General features: G+C 32.4%; 1 protein-coding gene across 15 annotated transcripts in view; it reads right to left on the bottom strand.

The window, feature by feature from the left end:
* The window catches only part of LOC141453135 (uncharacterized), a 63627-nt gene extending 45813 nt beyond the window's left edge, over positions 1-17814 (bottom strand). For 2 of the 15 annotated variants that reach the window (XM_074125921.1, XM_074125909.1), the window contains exons 1-3: positions 16196-16333; positions 8162-8376; positions 947-1156 (exon numbers count right to left, since the gene is read on the bottom strand). In XM_074125921.1, the coding sequence (XP_073982022.1) occupies positions 947-1156; positions 8162-8376; positions 16196-16223 (453 nt within the window). In that variant the 5' untranslated portion in view covers positions 16224-16333. Of the gene's footprint in view, positions 1-946; positions 1157-4998; positions 5075-6968; positions 7157-8161; positions 8377-15185; positions 15538-15767; positions 15819-16191; positions 16341-17773 lie in introns of those variants that run through there. The other 13 variants (XM_074125915.1, XM_074125913.1, XM_074125924.1 and 10 more) reach the window with 13 other exon arrangements.
* Between the last annotated feature and the right edge of the window lie 447 nt (positions 17815-18261).

Genomic DNA, 18261 nt, shown 5'->3' on the forward strand with positions numbered 1-18261 from the left:
GACTCAACCTCATCTACAGCTAACTACAGACTAACTTGCCGTGTATTGACCTGCTACTTTTAATTGGAACATTTAATTTGAAGAGGATAGGAATATTGCAAAATCATTAAAGACAAGCTTCCACTCCTTCAAGCAACATTGATTTCACAGATCAAAACCCCTTAAAAGTCCAAGTTAAAAATAGTATGAGATTGTAAGATCTGCAAGTAAAAAAAGAAAGTCTTATGAGAATATTCCATATCTTTTTTTTCTTTCGTCTTCCCAGGTCTCTCCCACAACGTTACAAAGATTGAATAATGGAATTTGTTAGGGTAATGGAATCAGCCATGGATGGTGACAAACACTAACGGCTTCTTTAACGCCTGATTTTCTTAGCGCCAAGAGTTATCTTCTACTTTATTTTTTTCCAGCCACATTCTTCTAGTAGATTGAACCAATGAGATTTAACAATGTACTGATGAATCTCTTTAATATTTCCAAAAGTCATCTCATTTGATGGAAGAATTAGTTAAAAATAAAATAAAAAATAATTATTAGTTACAAAAACAAACTATTTTCGCATTTTATTACTTTATTTTTTTTAAATATTGACCTACTAAATATAAAATGAAAATCATCCAAATCATGGTGACATGAATATTTTTAACACAAAAAACTTAATTAAAAATTCAATAACTCATTAACATTTCCAAACCGAATTACCCCCCAAAAATGATTGAAAAAAGAAAAAAAACTTTTGTCTATTTCTTGTACGTAAAATATACAAGAAGTTCAAAAACGACCAAAACGATATTTTCCAAAACGATTTAAGAAAAGTGAAAAATCAATTCAGTAAAGAAGAATTTTAAATCTTACTCGTTTTTGTTTCAGCAACATATTTAACACTTCTTTTATATTGTGAAACACATAGATTCATAAAACTTAGTGCTGGATAATTATTATTTACCTGAATTATTTGTGGGTTTGGCAAAGATGTGTTGAAATTTTGTAGTTGAAGTTGTTGTTGTTGTTGCTGCTGCTGCTGCTGTTGTTGATGTTGTTGTTGTTGCTGCTGTTGCTGTAGATCCTGCTGTTGTTCTTGCTGTATTGCATTTGATATTGCCGGCACTGTGTTGTTCAGCACTTCCGTGTTTAGGGTTTTTGTCTGGATTTTTTTCTGTGAACAACAAATACAAATGATTAAATTGTTTTATTGATTTTTTTTGTTAAAGGCAAAATAAATCACTGATAGTTGTTCAAAGGGATCTCTGCTGGGAATCGCTCAGACCCAGTATTCTTACGATTTCCTCATACAGCCGATCCAGCGTCCGAGCTCATATTGTCGAGGTTTCTCATTCTTGGCTAAATCTTTGTGAACACGTGAACCATTCACACGCTTGTTCCACTAGAGGTCTTCTAATTATACATCTAAACATAAAAAAAAAGTTATTTCATTGTTATTTCTTTTGTGATTCTCCACTGGATATGAGTTGAACATGACTCTTTTCTCTGTCATTTACTTCCCATTTTTCTGGCAGGCAGACCAATTTGTAAAAAAGCACTTCTTTCTTGTACAGAGTACCACATCACATGGTTTTACGCGAATGTAGAAAAATCATAGGCAATATTTCCACTTACCAACATAAATAAAAATTTAAAAATATAATCTAAAATTATAGATAATAACCTTCTAATGCCCTCCCTGAATCTAAATCATACAATTTTATCCCTTACCATATAAGGTTTCACGGACGACAGAACTGCACCCACAAAAGTATTTCCGGAGCTCAAACCTTATGATCAGTATCAAATTAACGAGTTAAAACCCAATTTAAAAAAAGATTTTTTTGTCTCCAATTAAGAATGTACAAAACTGATGACTGATTTTTCATTATAAGTATATTCATTCTACCTAGATATGATTTCGCTCTTTAAAATTTTCTGTTATTTCATTTTTTTAAAAAAAAAACAGAAGTACAAACAGAACTGTCAATAAATCAAACCAGATATTTATTAAGTAAAGTAAAGTAAAGTAATCGCCTATTTTTTCAGGCGGGGCCTTACGTCTAACTACCCGAATTAGGTGTCGTGGACGGAGGCGACTAAGCAAAAATACTTTACTGTAAATTTCTCATATTAACCATTAAATAAAATCCAAGGCCTAAGACCGGGAATCGAACCCAGTACCATAATACATATTAGTTTTACCTGATATTTATTATAAAGGACAGATATTTAAGGGTAAAGCAGTCCTCCTTGGATTATTTATGTGTAGCACGTAACACATCTTAGATATCTGAAGATATCCAACTTTAGTACCCTCTGCATTGTTATTACGTTCTATGAATACACATATCCACATATTTCTTAAAACATGAACGTTACTATTAAGACTGACAATTTACACAGGTAAGACACATTTTTTTTGTTGATAATAACAATAATAATAATAATAATAATTAAAACAACAAGGTGTGAATGTAACTTGATTTTCTCGTATTTTTTCAAGTACTTCTATTAACTTTTACTTTTTTGACTAACTGTTAATTAGCTGCACTTTAATAAAAGACACTATAGAAGCTAATTTCACTATTGAATTACTATAACACTGTAATTAATAAAATGGTTTTAGAGGAAAGTTTGGCCTCTTCAAAATCAATTTTCATTATAAATAAATAAAAAAGTCATTACGTCTAACAACCAAATTAGGTACCGTGGACGGAGGCGCATTAGCAAATATACTTTACTAATTTCTTTTATTAGCCATTAAATCAAATCCAAGGGAATAGTTTGAATGTTCGCACCAAACTTTTGAATACCAACATGTAATGACATCATCCCATGGCAAACTTTGCAATTTAATTGTGACTTTTTATGTAGACAAAATTGAGATTTTTCACTGCCCCTCATATGGGATTTAACAAAAATAAAACTAACATCTTTCATAGTCGTAATTTGTTTGAGAAGTGATGTACAGATTTTGGCCAAGCCAAAGATGGGAAGAATACTATTAATTTAACGAGCTAGTAAAAAATTGTAGTCATTAATTTAACTGAAAAACTACATGACAATCTTGATAATAGAAAATTAATAAGTGTTTACAAAATGGCTAAATTAGTAAATTGAGATTAATTCTATTTTAAGAAATGTAAACCAAACACGTTGCTTAGTTAAGATTAAAAGAAAAAAAACGGATACTTACATCGTGTATAGTTATATGAACTGGTTTCAATAAAATCATTTTTATTAATTGCTGTAATTAGTATGTAAATCTTTTTAGATGGTAGAAAAAAAAAAGATCATCTACTGTGTTTATCTCAAATTACTTATAATATTACAAATATAACAAGGAAATAGCTCCCTTCCGTTGGGTTGGAAACATCCGGTGCATTCACACAGACCGGTTTTGTGTTTGCATCATAAAAAATGTTTTAGGAGGACACGGACTATCTTTTTAGTTAAAGAGACAAAGTCACCCACCACACCCATATATTTTATTATTCTATTTACTTTATATAATTTTAGAATTTGCTATTTTTCAAAAGCAAAAGTTGTTTTGAAAGAAAGAACGGTCATGCTACTCATTGTTTGTAGGTGTTTGGGGAGGGGATGGAGGGAGGTTCAAGATTCAAGAATTACATCTGATAGGAAAGGAAACTTTGTTATTGAATTGAGGCGCCACGGTAGCTGAGTGGTTACAGTCGAGGCCTGCAAAGCTGAAATGTGTTGTTGTAACTGGGTTCGACTTCTAGTGAAGGCCTTGGATATTATTTAATGGTAAATATGAGACTTTAATAGTAAAGTATGTTTGGTAGTCAGCTCCGTCCACTACACGTAATTCAATCGATGAACATTACTTCGTTAGCTAGAAACACAAATTTCAGAGAAAACAGGCTCATTGAAGATAAATTAGGACTATTCACCTAATAATGAATTATGCATTTAAAAAGTTTACAGAGGCGATAATAAAAGTAGAACACTCTGAGAAAAGAAGTTATGTATGTTATTTATGATTGCACAATGTGGGAAATGGTAATGTGGGAAAGAAATTAGTATTACTGTAAAAGACATTGATGTGGTGAAGATTCCTTTTTACGTCTTAAGTATTATTTTGTAATGAATACACTAAAGTAATTGAATAGCCCACCCATCTTTGATCTTATCCGTTGTAGCACGCATGCGTATTGAATATTTGACCGATTTAGAACTTTCATTCACCATCAGATGTACATGAATCGTTTGGTATAGGGATTTCAACTGCAGGTTATGTCTCGCCGAACACTTGCTCACGTGTGACCTCAAGAAGGATATTGGGTCGACAAGAATGGCCGCTCGAGACTAATCAGATAGAGAAAATAGAAAAAAAAAAAGGATTATATTAAAATCGATCTTTCATTACTAAAAACAAAAATTTAGTGATACACTGCTCACAGCGTAATCTCAGCAAAATGGGTCAACGAGGAAAATTAAGGAGGTTAGGATTTCCATGAAGTTGGCCTCCAAGATTGAAAATTAGTTAACTGGAAACCTAGAAAGAGTCACAATTTGGCGGATGATAGGACGGGCATATAAAAAATACTGACGTCCCTATTATCTATCCCTGACCATTAGGAAGATGAGAAAGTAAAATTAAGGTAGACTGGAGTGTTTATAAGGAAATTCACTGCGACCGAAAAGTTCTATTGTGGCTCCCTGAAGTGTAGAATTTGTTCGAAGAAGGTGTCTATAGCAAAAAAAACCAGTATCAAAACCGAATAAGGACATTTTGCAATTTTTGGTGGAAACAATTACAGCCCATGGACAAGATCGTAAACTTCCTAGACATGAAACATGAAATAATAAACATGCAGAAACAGACTGACAGCTGAAATCACAATATACAAAACTGTAAATGTAGAATAACCACCAAGTTAGGTAATCAGGAAGGTTATTTTATTTTTTATAATAACTAATCAAACTAAGATTAATCTAAAATTTTAATCTATTATAGGTGTGAATATGTTTTATCTTTTTACTCACTTTTACATAAAGATTCACCACAGTGTTGTACATATGTGAATTGAATTCCATGACTGACGCAAACTATTGTCACCAACTAGAACAACAAACCACAAAAATACACACAATACAGAATTGTATGCCATAAGTTCCACTCTAAATAACTCACTAAATAGGGATAATTTGAATATAGTAAACTGTAAGAAACACGATTTTGCTTTATTGCAAATAAGCAAGTAGTAATTTGAAATCAAATAGCACACACGACTTACGCACAATTTCAACGTGAAAAAGGTAAGAGAAACAAATTTTCGAGCAGTCTCAAAACCTTTAGTTACAATACTCTAAGCTAGATAGCAATACTAGTAGTAGCAGTAGTGACAGCCCGCAATCTTATGATACAATGAAGCGGGAACCGTTTACTGTCCAGGATATTGAATTTCATTGTGTTAGTCTATGTGTATGTTATATACCGAGCATGTGCGTGTACCGTAAAGTTAATATATATTTTTTTCTTTGGAACAATCCCCACCACTCCTTCTCATACATATATATGTAGATTGATGTATATTTTTATTTTACTTCTCATAATTCGAAACAAAAGCAGAGAATTAGGAAATGAGTGATTTGCAAAAATTAGGAGAGATAAATGAAGAAATGTTTGTAAAATAGGAAACATATTTCTAACGGAGTTTACATTAAACTAGGCAGTTTCAATGCAAATCTTTGCAATTTAATGTTTGTTTTTTTTTATTTAGGCGCATCCACATCCAAGATCATTCCAGGGCCCTGTTAGCCTCCGAACAGTGTTCTCTCGTTACAGACAACTCTGACCATCACCGGACAGCAAGGTGTAAGAAGCACCTTAGAAGAGCCAGCAGCTGCATTCGAAGCCACAGGATTTTCTCTTTGGATTCCAGAATACGTTAACCACTCAGCATCCTAGCAATGATGACTTAACTGCAACCGTTAGATACATAAATTCGTACAGCTATTTGCACCCCACACAATAATTTACGATGTTCGTCAGAATTAATCAATTACATATTCTACACTACTCTAAAATAGTAACCAAAGACTTAGCTTGCTCAGAATATCTTCAAAAATAAATCTTTGCAAACAAAAACAGTTTGTTCAGCAATAGCCCCGGAAAAGTTTTTACATTATTTATTATTATTATTATGGCTGATCTTATGTTTCGGGTTCAATTGATGCCGTTCACCATCAGCTTCTGTTATCATTTGGGTTATAATAAATTATTCAGTCTACAAATAAACGAAATCCTAATGTTCATGAACAGCGTGTTGTCTCAAATCAATCTCTTACGAACATGTAAACTAGCAAGAAGTGAACAATGCTATTTCAGGTGGAAAATTTAGAAAATCTAGAAAATTTAAGCCGATCAATACCCTATACCTCTTGCTAGACTAGAAGAAAAATAAAAACAAACATAAGATGATAACTTCTAGTAAAATCTTAATTTCGTGTTTAATGTAATTAAAATAACTTTTTAATGAGAATATTGCCAGGCTTTTTTGTTTTTTTTTAATACGAAAAAATGAACAGTTAGCTATTGTACGGAAAACTAATTTGATTTACATACATTTAGAGAAAGGTGTTGGTCTAAATAAAACGGAGTTGCGCGTGTACTGGAGGGGGCGGAGAGGAAAGAAACTCCATTCAGTGAACTTAGAAGTCAATGAATTAATTTCTCTAAATAACTAAAAAAAAAAAAAAAAATAATTAATAATCATTAAGAGCTTTTACTAACAATTAAGAGCTTCAATTAACAATTCATTTATATGTACGTATCTTAAGATTTGGTTTTTTGAATCATCACACGGAACATACAATTTACTTTAATATTATAATAACTACGTACTGCTCATGTTTGCTCTAATTTATTTTATTAAATTACTTTATTATTTTTTAATTGTTTTTGTTTTTATTAATCATTTTTGAAAGAATTATTGAAAAAATGAGGTAGTTACCAAGTGCTGGGTAATATTGCCGATTTTAATCTTCGCAGCGTGTATGTTCATTGTATCTCTTACCGGTTTTGGGCTTACGTCACCCGTTTAGATAATTGACTTGATTGCCAGACAGAAACATAAGTAAAGTCGAAATCACTCCACCAAACTGTTTAATCTATCTGTGATGGTTGATGACAGTTCGAAACCTGTTAAGAATACAATAAACGTTAAGTGCTACTACGAATAAAAGCAACTATACAATTTATGGTATAAAAAAATAAGTTTCAACAGACTGTTACAGTAACTGCCTCAGGACTTTGGAGGCTTGAGAACGAATTATTGGAAGAAAAATTAAAAATCTTTTTCTTCCCTGCAATTAGTATTTGAATTTTCCTCCCAAAATGAGTTAGAATGAGTTATAGGAATAATAATAAATAACGAGGGCTATAACTGAGCTTAGAATTGAGATCTAAATTCCCCCAAAGCCCCATTAAAATTTAAAAAATATATATCATTTGAAGAAAATCCTCTCCTTTAAATTTCCATCTCCTGAAAATAAATTAAGATGGGAAAACATTCCATGTAAAAGTGATAAGCCTCTTTATAAGAGTATATAGCACAAGTGGTTTAAATAACCGTCAAAGGAGTTGTTGTTGAGAAAATTGCCAAAAAAAAAAAAACTAATACAAAAATGAATAAATGAATAAACAACTTCCAGCATAGAGAATAACAGGAATGCGGGGGTATAGTAAGAAGCACCGTGGAGAAGCTTAGCACAGAGCTGGGAAGAAATAGAAAAGAAAAAAATTGATACGGAATGCCAAACAGTAGATTACCTAAGAGTGTGATGCAGTGGAGTCCGCCAGGTACATGTAAAAGAAGCAGAACTAGGAACACTTGGCAAAATAAGAGATCTAAGAGATCATGGCTGGACGAGGATTGTACGAGCAAGACGTACTGGGTAGGCTGCACTGGAGAAGTTTGGGAATTTTGTAAAGTCACACCTCCCAGGCCACTTTCTAAATTCTGTTTCGCAACTCTGAAAAATTGATTGCAATCCTTTTTTCTTAATCGTAATAAGAAAAAAGTTCAAACTCTATTATCTGCTTTCTTGAAAGATTTGCAAGATTTATAAAAGACTAGATACATTATCTAATAGATATACTTATATTTCCATCCTATAATAAATAAAAATGAGTTTTTGAACGTACACATACTAGAGAGAAGAAGTGGCAGGTGCTGCAGCTAATCTTCAAACACGACCTTGTTTTGTTCTCCAGTGCGGTAAGCCGGAACATACTAACTAAAACCCTTCTCACAGACCTCCCGACGGGATATCCTGTATTGTTCTTCAAGTGTGTATCAGTGCTTGCGTGTCTAAATCTACTTGAACATGTAGCTCGTGTGAAGTGGAGTAATAGTGCACCTATAGTTAAAAATAAATTAAAAAAATTGCACTAGTACAGTTAAATATATTATTTTTAAAAACAATAAATTATAGTTTTATTGTGGTATAAGGTATTTACAATTAAAAAAATTATACACGTCTATTTCTTACAGCAATTTAATGTAATCAAATTTCCCTGAATCCTAAGATTTGTACAATGAGTTAACTGAAAGCAATATTTTATGTATGACCACTACAAAAAATATCTGATTTGAAGACTGTGTATCGTTATAGTCTTGTTTTGTCTCTAGAACCAAACAGGCATAATGACAACCCACAAGAACATTAAGTTTAAATGTATTAAAAAGTGAAAGAGAAAAAGAAAAAGTCGCCCTTTCAGTCAATTTATTTAAGTCATTTCATGCTCACACACATATTACCCAGTTTACAGAACCGTACAATATTCTGATAACGCACTCTAGTAGAGTTTAAATGTACTTGAACAATAATCGAAAACAAACACTAAAACTAGTAAAAAATCAGTGAAGTGGGGGCTTCCGGTTTCCCCAAGCTTATTATCAAATTTGAACTTTTCCTTAGAGAGCCAAAGAAAAGGTTCGGGCTTCAATAAAAAGGACAAAAGAGCCTAATTAGTTTAACCTATTTCCTCATTTTCCTTAATACCAATAAGACCAGGAACTCGAGACTAGAAAATTGTTGACTGAAGAACTCAAGAGATTGCTAATAATTTATTTCAGGCGGAAATGAAATAAGCGAATAAAGTACTTCCTCATAAAACAAATATTGCCCTTTATAAAAAAATAAAATAAAATTTGTTTTGGTAACTTATGAAATGAAATGGGTAAAACTTGAATAAATTCAATGCTCACAACAATCAGCGTGATTCTGACATGAACTTGTCTAAGAATAAACTCTTATTAAGTGAGGCAATTAAAAAAGATACCATCTTCTTCCAGACAAAGTGTGCGTAATAGCGCTTTTCCTTCACTTATACAAGTAAAATCTTTTTTTTCTCCCCATTTAAACAAGAGGATACAAAAATTTTAAAGAGGAAAAACATTAAAGAGAAAAATAGATAAGTTAAAAAGGAAGAAGTTGATGTATGAAACAAAAAACATGGATGAGGTTGGACAACCCCAAAGACCTTGTCAGAGTTTATAAATAAGAGCTTTTATATCGGCCGACGGCCTCGCACAATGCACTACTTAAAAGACAGCAGCGGTTTTCAAAAAATAAAGGATAACAGCTGTTCTGTAGAAACGATTAAGATTTCTTTTTTGAGAATACTCCATCTCAATGATTTTCTCGTAACACCTGATAACTTCCCAGGAATCTATAACTTCCTTGAATTATGATATCGCCAGTCAGTTAACTGGCATATTGGGATGTCCTTCTTTTTTTTCCCCCACAGAATCTGCTTATTCAGGTACAATCCTGAATGCCTTGATAGATTTCCAGGTATTTGAGTGAATTAGACTTAGTGCAGAAGGTGTTATTACTTTACTTATTAATTTATTTCATTTCAAAATGATCAATATTTAAAAAATCAAAGTTGCCAAAACTGCCACAACATAGACAGCAGACTCAGGGCGGTAATCTCAGTGCTTCAGCGAGAATATAATATGTATATGTTCAACTAATAATTTACTTCATACATATTAAACATGAAGACAAACGAGAATTCAAAAAAGTGAAGGATTAGTTTCTTTAAGTTCTTGTAATAATTAAATTGAATTCATTCATACTGAGGCGAACATTTCTACTTGTGTAGATTAGTGTGCACAGGCACTATTTAGTTCTTACTCGTAGTTTAGTAAATGGCATTAAAATTAGTGACAACCTCACTAACTGCTAAAATATCGTTACCCTATAAATTAATATACGATAGGATCAAAATTAGGATACACTTCTGGGCATACGTACATAATACAGATCTACCACTCGGGGCAGCAAAATATAGGCCAGAATCTATCATAGGCCAATAATCATGCCTTTAAAGTCAGTATGCAATTGAAATTGCCTTTATAGAATCTGCCACTAATGTTATATGGCTACAATATAAAAATATAGCTAGCAATAATTATTAAAATAGAAATAAATCAATATTTAAATTACAAAAAATAAAATAAGTTGTTACTGAATAAATAGAAGTACGATTTGTACAGAAAAAATAAAAATAAATAAACGTTTCAGGTTAAAACCAAACTGGCCAATCTAGTTGTAAGTGTTACGAGCATGCTTCAATTTTAGGTCTAACTTCTTTAGAACAGGTTTTTTTTTCGATTTAATGGCACTTCAGCTTCTTAATAACAAATTATAGGTTATATATATATATATATATATATATATATATATATATATATACTTTCTCACGGCTCAGGAGATTCACTTTTCTCAAAAAAAAACAGTGACACCGATCTCGATATCATTTGTTTGCAACCAACCATTTGTTTGAGCGAACTCTTTCCGGTCTTTTTCATAATGTAATGCCTAGTAGCAGGACCATTTAACATCTCCAGAACTGTTATTATTAGATAATAATAAAATATTTCCTTTTGCTGATTATATTATAAAAGCAATGATATGCCAAACCGGAATACAGTTATTTATTAGTGAACCAGTGAGTCACCTTTGTTTCCTGTCTTCAAGAATTCTTTAAGCTGTTTCTTCCTGTAAACTTACATCCTGTTTGTTTTTTTGTTTTTGTTTTTAACATTGTTAATAAATAACAACCTTAGCATTACAGAACCAGGAAAGAAACCGCCAAGAATTCTAAATAAATAGGGCAAACTTCTTCCCATAAAATTCACTCTAAATCTTGAACTGGTTCAGACATTCAATTTTATGGGTAATAATTCTGAGTGATTCATTCACATGAGACCTTTCCCTCATTCGTTTCAATTAACTAAAATTATCTTGATCTATTAACAAATTTAGCTGAAGAATATGTAAATTAATTTGCGTTTTTTTTGTAAGTGTGAAACGAAACTGACAAAATGTGAATTCAGTTGAAACTTTGTTTTAAGTTTAACGTTTTAACAAAGAGTATTGTCATTTCTATAACACACAGGAACATACATATAAACCCAGAGCAGGCGGAGAAGGAAGATGGTCAGGCAACAACTATGTGATGGGAATATTGTCCAACAAACTCTGTTCGTCGGTATTGTTGATTTGTATTCAACTCAGTCCGAACAGGGACACTTACCCATGAGAGTCTTCACCAGCCAGCCATCTTATGCTGCTTGTCTACTACTAAACACAAGATGATTTTATTGTCGTCCGAGTAATCGCAATGTCCCTAACAGAGGAAACATCCACTGATGTCATTATTCACATTTTTGTCAAGGAACTGCCTTAGAGTAGATATGTCATTCCATTCAAGCTATCTAGATTTACCTTTTTCTGAAATTGGTTACACGGATAAAATATGAATCAGATAATCGTAAACAAGTTTGCTACAAATTTTCTTAAATTGAGACTGAAAAGAAAGTATTATTTTTAGAGTAAAACTTTGAAAAACCAGAACTGAATTGAAGGCTCATGTCACAGGACTGTTATGCTACGCATTATAGGGTCCGAAACCACCAACTACGTCTTGGATTTTATTTGGCATATTATTTTAAGTGTTCCCAAGCACGAAATTTGAAAATCACTCGACAACATTTTATTTTGCAAAGATAAAATGAATTTTTTACTAACTAGCAGCGCCCAGGTGGCGTCGTTGAAAGAAAACAGAAATAAATAGACAAAACTAAGCAGAAAAGCTGGAAAACATCCGAGAGAAAATTCAGTCACAAGAATTTTCATTAAACTGTGTTATTTGATTTAAATTGTTTTGCAATTTACAATTTGATTCATTAGCACCTTAGTCTTGCCAATAGCTCAACACAATTCACCACATTGACGTAATTTAAATCTAGATTAACTGAGAATAAACGAACAAAAAGAAAATCTAACAAGAAAAACGCAATAAAAATAGTTAAATAGATATTACCAAAAAGGGGCGCAACTTGTAGAAGAATGAAAACAAAAAATGAAGTCAGCGACATTGTGTCCCATGGGACACAATGAGAATGTTAATGAATGTCCAGCTAATGTCACAAACTGAGTCTTCTCTCACCACAGACAAATCCTTTTCTTTCTTTCTCTCTGTCTTTACCTTCAAATTATTCCCTAACATTTATTCAAAGAATTTCACTTGTAACCTCATGCAACTATTTGTACAGTTAATTTGATACCAAAATTTTTTTTACTTTCTTTTACACTACTAAATTATAAAACGTATTGAATTTTCACTGGAATTATAAGTTTTCCGAAAAATTGTTCTGAACAAAGTCCGAAAGTAGGAATGCACTTTAAAGCCTGCGGAAACCAATGACCTTAGATGTTTGACGCGTCTTAATTATAAATTGTAAGCTCTAATTTCTTAGATAATTTGAAGTTCACAGAAAGAGGCAGGTAAAGCCTCGCTATTAAAGAACTGAACAAGTTCTCCCAATGGCTATTAAATTCTTCAGTAGTCACGATAGAAATTAATCGTAGGAAGCTTATAGTTCTCAGAAAAATGTTTAATAACGTTAATTTCTAGACATCAAGTGATAATAATTATAATAATAATCTGAAGCTCTTGATCAAAAAAAGATGTATGCAATTAAATTAATTACTATTAAGTGATGTCAGTTAAATAAAGTATATGTTAATGTTATATATATGAATTATTTAACGAATATTAATAAATCATCTTTTCTACCATTTTAAAACGATTTCCTCTAGACGGGAACCATTTGTTCACACGAGTATGAAACTCAATGAAAAATTTGAGTTATTTGTTTCTGTAGGGAAAAACGCGAATTCAACGCAAGATCTCTAGGTTTGTCTCTCTCTCGCTTGAAGAAGTAAGGGAGTATCACCAATCAGTGGTAAGGAGATGTAAGAGATATGAACACCTGCAAGTAACATCTGAGGTGCCTTGAGAAACTATATCAATGTTAGGAGCTACTAAATTTGACAATTACAACAAATTTTCCTCAAGAAAGAATGCAGAATAAGACAGGCCAGCTTCTGATCCAATAAGCAGAAGAGCAGCAGTGATACATATAATTAGAAGAACAACTGGACGAACAGCAAGGAATGGGGAAAGAATAAAGGCCAAAAGTTGGCCTGCCCGAAGTGAAGTCGCCAATGGGGAAGAAATATTAATGTCCAATAAAATTGTTGATAAATAATTCTGTTGGCCCTTATTTACTCGAACAACAAGGCCCCTAACGAACAAGAGCAAAAGTAAAAGAGTAATTTATGGATAAGGAGAAGAAGAGGCGGAGGGATAAGATCGATAAATACATTATAGTAAAGTAATCGCCTATTATTTCAGGCGGGGCTTAACGTCCAACTACCAATTAGGTGTCGCGGACGGAGGCGAATATCAAACGTACTTTACTATTTCTCATTTAACCATTAAATAAAATCCAAGGCCAAGACCGGGAATCGAACCCAGTACCACAATTACACATTATTAAAAACTAACACCCAAGACCAGCCCGAGAGTTGAATGGGAAAACCTAATGAGATAGTTATTTCTCTATTCTGTAAGACGTCATGATAGCACAAGCTCCATTTGTATGTAGGAAGTCTCCGTGGCAGAATCCTCTCATTGCTCAGTGTATTCACTTAAAAGAAAAATACTCTCTGTGATACTTAAATTTATGTTTTGGAAACTGATCTTTTCCGGATGCTCGCCATTTCAGTAAATCTTAATAAACATGTTATTGAGATTATGTGAGCGAATACTCATAAATACAATAAAAAAAAAATTGACGATATACGATTACTCTCAAGGTAATGTTATCCTGCAGGTGGAGGATTACAAGAAAGAAGTCACTAACGACCTCCAAATAAACCTATTACTGAAGTGTGCTCTCCGAAGTGTTCTCATAATTTCAAATCCAACAAAAAATATCTAGGTACATCAAGAAAAAAAAATTAGATTCTTCCCCATTACCTACTTTTTCTTGAAAGCAAGGGGACCGAAGTGTACCAAGGTTAGGTTTCTTTACTTGGTAATAGCTTCTTTTTTTAAACATATCTCATTAAATTACTAATATAAAACGGTTACCGGCTTCCAATAGATATTTTGATACTAAAATTCTTGTTTTCTGAAATATCGGAATATTCTACGAGATATTCAATAGCTTGTAGCACTTCTTCAAGAACAAAGGCGATATTGAAGGGCTTCACAGTTTATTTATATCCCATATCCATTTCAACGATAAAAGAGTAGCACTGAAAATTCCTGCAAGCTATTCAGTTACAAAAACTGTAATAATACAATTGTTGTCCTAAAGTGTTCTGTAAATTCATCAAAATTCAAACAGAATGGGTTTTTCTAATATCAGGTTATCTAGCTGTATAGCAAATGATAATATAGTAACACCAATAACATTTGTTTGCAGAGTCGAAAGGTTTTACAACAGCTCTCCAGGACTAAGTATCACTAAACGAATTATGAGAGATACAATTATGTAGGGATTAACCTCTACATACACAGTACTTGTAGATAATAATAGTACTACCTGGCTTAAGATTAAGCCTCTAAAAGCCAGACAATAATCAGCACATAAAAAGCTCGTGCAAATGGTTGGCAAAATATGTTCCTTTTATAGACACAACCGTGTAGCCAAAATTATCCATCAGAAGTCCGCAACAAAAATTGGGTTAATTTATAGAAATGTGTATTACTACCAATATGAGAGTTATTCTTTTAACTACGACCGGACGAAATATAATTCACATAAACGAAAGTGTTAAAAAAAAAAGAATGTACTCACATCTGATAGCATCGGAAGAATTGTTAATAAAATAGGTTTTCGATCATCAGCAATATACAATGGGTATTGTTGATAACAGCATAGTGATGTTTCTAAACAGCGATTAATTTCTTCTTTTTATCCACCTAATAGTTCTCTCTTATCGTCCACAAATTTTTATCCATCATTCGACTACCAATAACTGCGTCTGACCAATTAATGAGTCTAATTATTACTATCAATAAGAGAGTTAATCTGTGCTTCTGACAGACTGAAACTACGACCGCCATAAGTACATAATACATCTAAAGAGATTAGTTCACACGTATCGTCCATCGATATTTATTTTTTGGAAGCTGGTAGATAAGTAAGTAGTATCAATCAGCTGGCACCTCGTCACACTGATATCACATAAAACAGAAATAATCCAAGAAGGTTATTAGAAGGTTGCAGAGCAATTTATTTTTTCTTTTTAAATCGAAACATTATAAGCCAAAAAGAATCTACTGAATAAATTTAAAATTTCCACATTCTAATTAAAAATGAATTTCAATAAATAATCAAGATTAAATACTATCAGCAATAAGTGAAACAAGATTATACCTGAGATTTATATCCAATTCTTGAAAGAAGTGTAGGTGACATTACACAACGCTGTAAAAACACAAATCACTAAATAAATAAAAAATGAATACACTGCTAGGATCTAATACAAACTCCGAATGAATGAGAATCAGAGTACACACTGACAGTTGTGGTTTCAGTAGAGCAACCACAAGACTACCCCACTCTTTTAACTCAACGTACAGCCTAGAAGCAACTTACTCATTCATCCTTTGTTCAATTAGTATGGTCAATTCAAAATAAATTCCCTTATTTCCTATTAATGAAACGTCACTTTGCTCTACATTCCATTCCATTTCACGCAATTACAGTACTCAATTAAGTAAATAAATTATGTGCTGTTTTTGCAGGTAAAGAGTTCACTAAAGATGGGTAATTAAAAAAACTTTAATTTCTACAATACTCACTCTGGTCTCCCCTCAGCTGATGAAACATTTCGCTTAGGCTCTCCAAAGCTTAAGATGGAGCGGAGTGCTGGAAGTTGGATGTCTCTGGTTTACCTTGTACCATCTCTCTTCGTCCTCGTATGTTCTGAAGATAGCTCCCTAGATTATTAACACTTATAAAGTTCCTTATCCTTTATCACCACTATTACCTCATCACAAAAATAGGCAAGCCATGCTGTTGAAATCAATATCATCTAACAATGCAAATTGGGATCTAGTCGTATTTGTTTGCTTATAAAACCAAAAGAGTTTAAAGCACAAAGTAGCAAATTTAAATCATAAATATTAAGTTAATTAATAGGAAAAACGCGGAGATTTTATGTATTTTATAAAAAAAAATCTATCCTCTAAAAAGGATAAAAGCAGGGCTGCTGAAATTAAGGTCTATTTAAGCCATAGGTTATATTAAGGACAATGATACGAAAGAAAAGCCACAAATAGGTAATCAAAATCTCGATCGATTTCGACTAGCACCTTTTTGGGCGAATCTATAAAATGTGCTTTTTAACCTAGCATTTGATTGTTATTGAATCTTTAGCGATTTCCGTGTGTAATTACAAAACTAATTGTTGAATTACAGAAATAAGATGTAATTTTGGGTAACTAACATTTTCGCTAAAAATAAAGCCTTTATATATCAATATACTAGTAATTTAAACACTAAAATTGAAGAAATAATAATTACACTGATGAATTTTTTTTTAAGACCTGCGAAGCTAATATGTATTGTGGTACATGGTTCGATTCCCGGTCTTTAGGCCTTGGATTTTATTTAATGGTTAATAAAAGAAATTTATAGTAAAGTATGTTTGCTAGTCGCCTCCGTCCACGACACCTAATTGGTAGTTGGACGTTAAGCCCCGCCTGAAAAAATAGGCGATTACTTTACTTACTCTACTCACTGATGAATTTTCACATATGTATGTAAGTGCGAAATAGACAAAATGGAAAACTAGAGAATCCTGTCCGTGGTTTCAGACGGACTATGAGCTGGAGAAGCTTCTAGGAATCTAAGTTACTTATGTAATTCACATTTCTAAATAATGAAAAATAATGTAATTTCTTTATTTAAAATAAAGAAAAAAAGAACCAATTAGGTGGCTTTCTCCGTTCAAGTTCAGCGACTTCGATACGATAGCACTTATTGTTTTACTGTTTTAAAAGCAGTAACGCAAAAAAAAAAGAAGCAAATCATATACGATATAACAAACACAAACACAACGCGCCCATCTCCGGCTGACGGGTTTCCCAAGCCGTATATACTTGTGATTTCAGTTTTGCTGTAGAAATGTTTATTTTGCGTTTTTTAATAAAGTATATTATTATTATTATTAACGCGCCCATCATTGTAAAGCACCAAATTGTAACTATCATAGTTAGCACCATAGGAATCTGAAATTAAAAATGTACATATTTAAAAAAAACTTGTGGGCTATCGTGCAAATTGGGCTGATGCAGAGTGTTACAAACTTTTCAATTACTTTTTTCACTGATTAATAAGAATTTCTAATTTGAAGAATAAAAATTATAATAACTTACCTTCATAAAAAACATAAGCAGGCCACGCGCACTCACGTTTAGCGCCATTTATAGTTTTTATTGCTGATAAATGCTTTATACTAAAACGATACACCCCAATGTCACCAACCTTTTGCCTTCAAACCAATAAATTTACCATCGTAAACCTTTTTCCAAATTGAAAAAATAAATAACTATTCGCTTTTTGAAAGGTACTACAAAACAGATTTAATATAAAAAATAGTTTGTCAAGCCCTTTATAAGAAAAAACTTTCTTCAACTTCTACCCGAGTTAACTTTTTTTGCACATACTTCCATATGAATGCTTCATGGAAAAAACAAGTTCATTTAAATTAAGCAATAAAAGTCCAATAGTTTCGTAAGAGTAATTATAATCTAATTTTCCCTCTCCACTAAAATTAAAGCAAATTTATGCTACAAACAAATCATCAGAAGCCGGTTACAGAATTGAAAAAAATTCATAGAAATAGAGAGTTGTCGCCAATAAG

The sequence above is a fragment of the Rhodnius prolixus genome, unplaced genomic scaffold, assembly GCF_049639745.1.
Source record: "Rhodnius prolixus isolate KJV_2025 unplaced genomic scaffold, Rpr scaffold_3, whole genome shotgun sequence".
NCBI lineage: Eukaryota > Metazoa > Arthropoda > Insecta > Hemiptera > Reduviidae > Rhodnius > Rhodnius prolixus.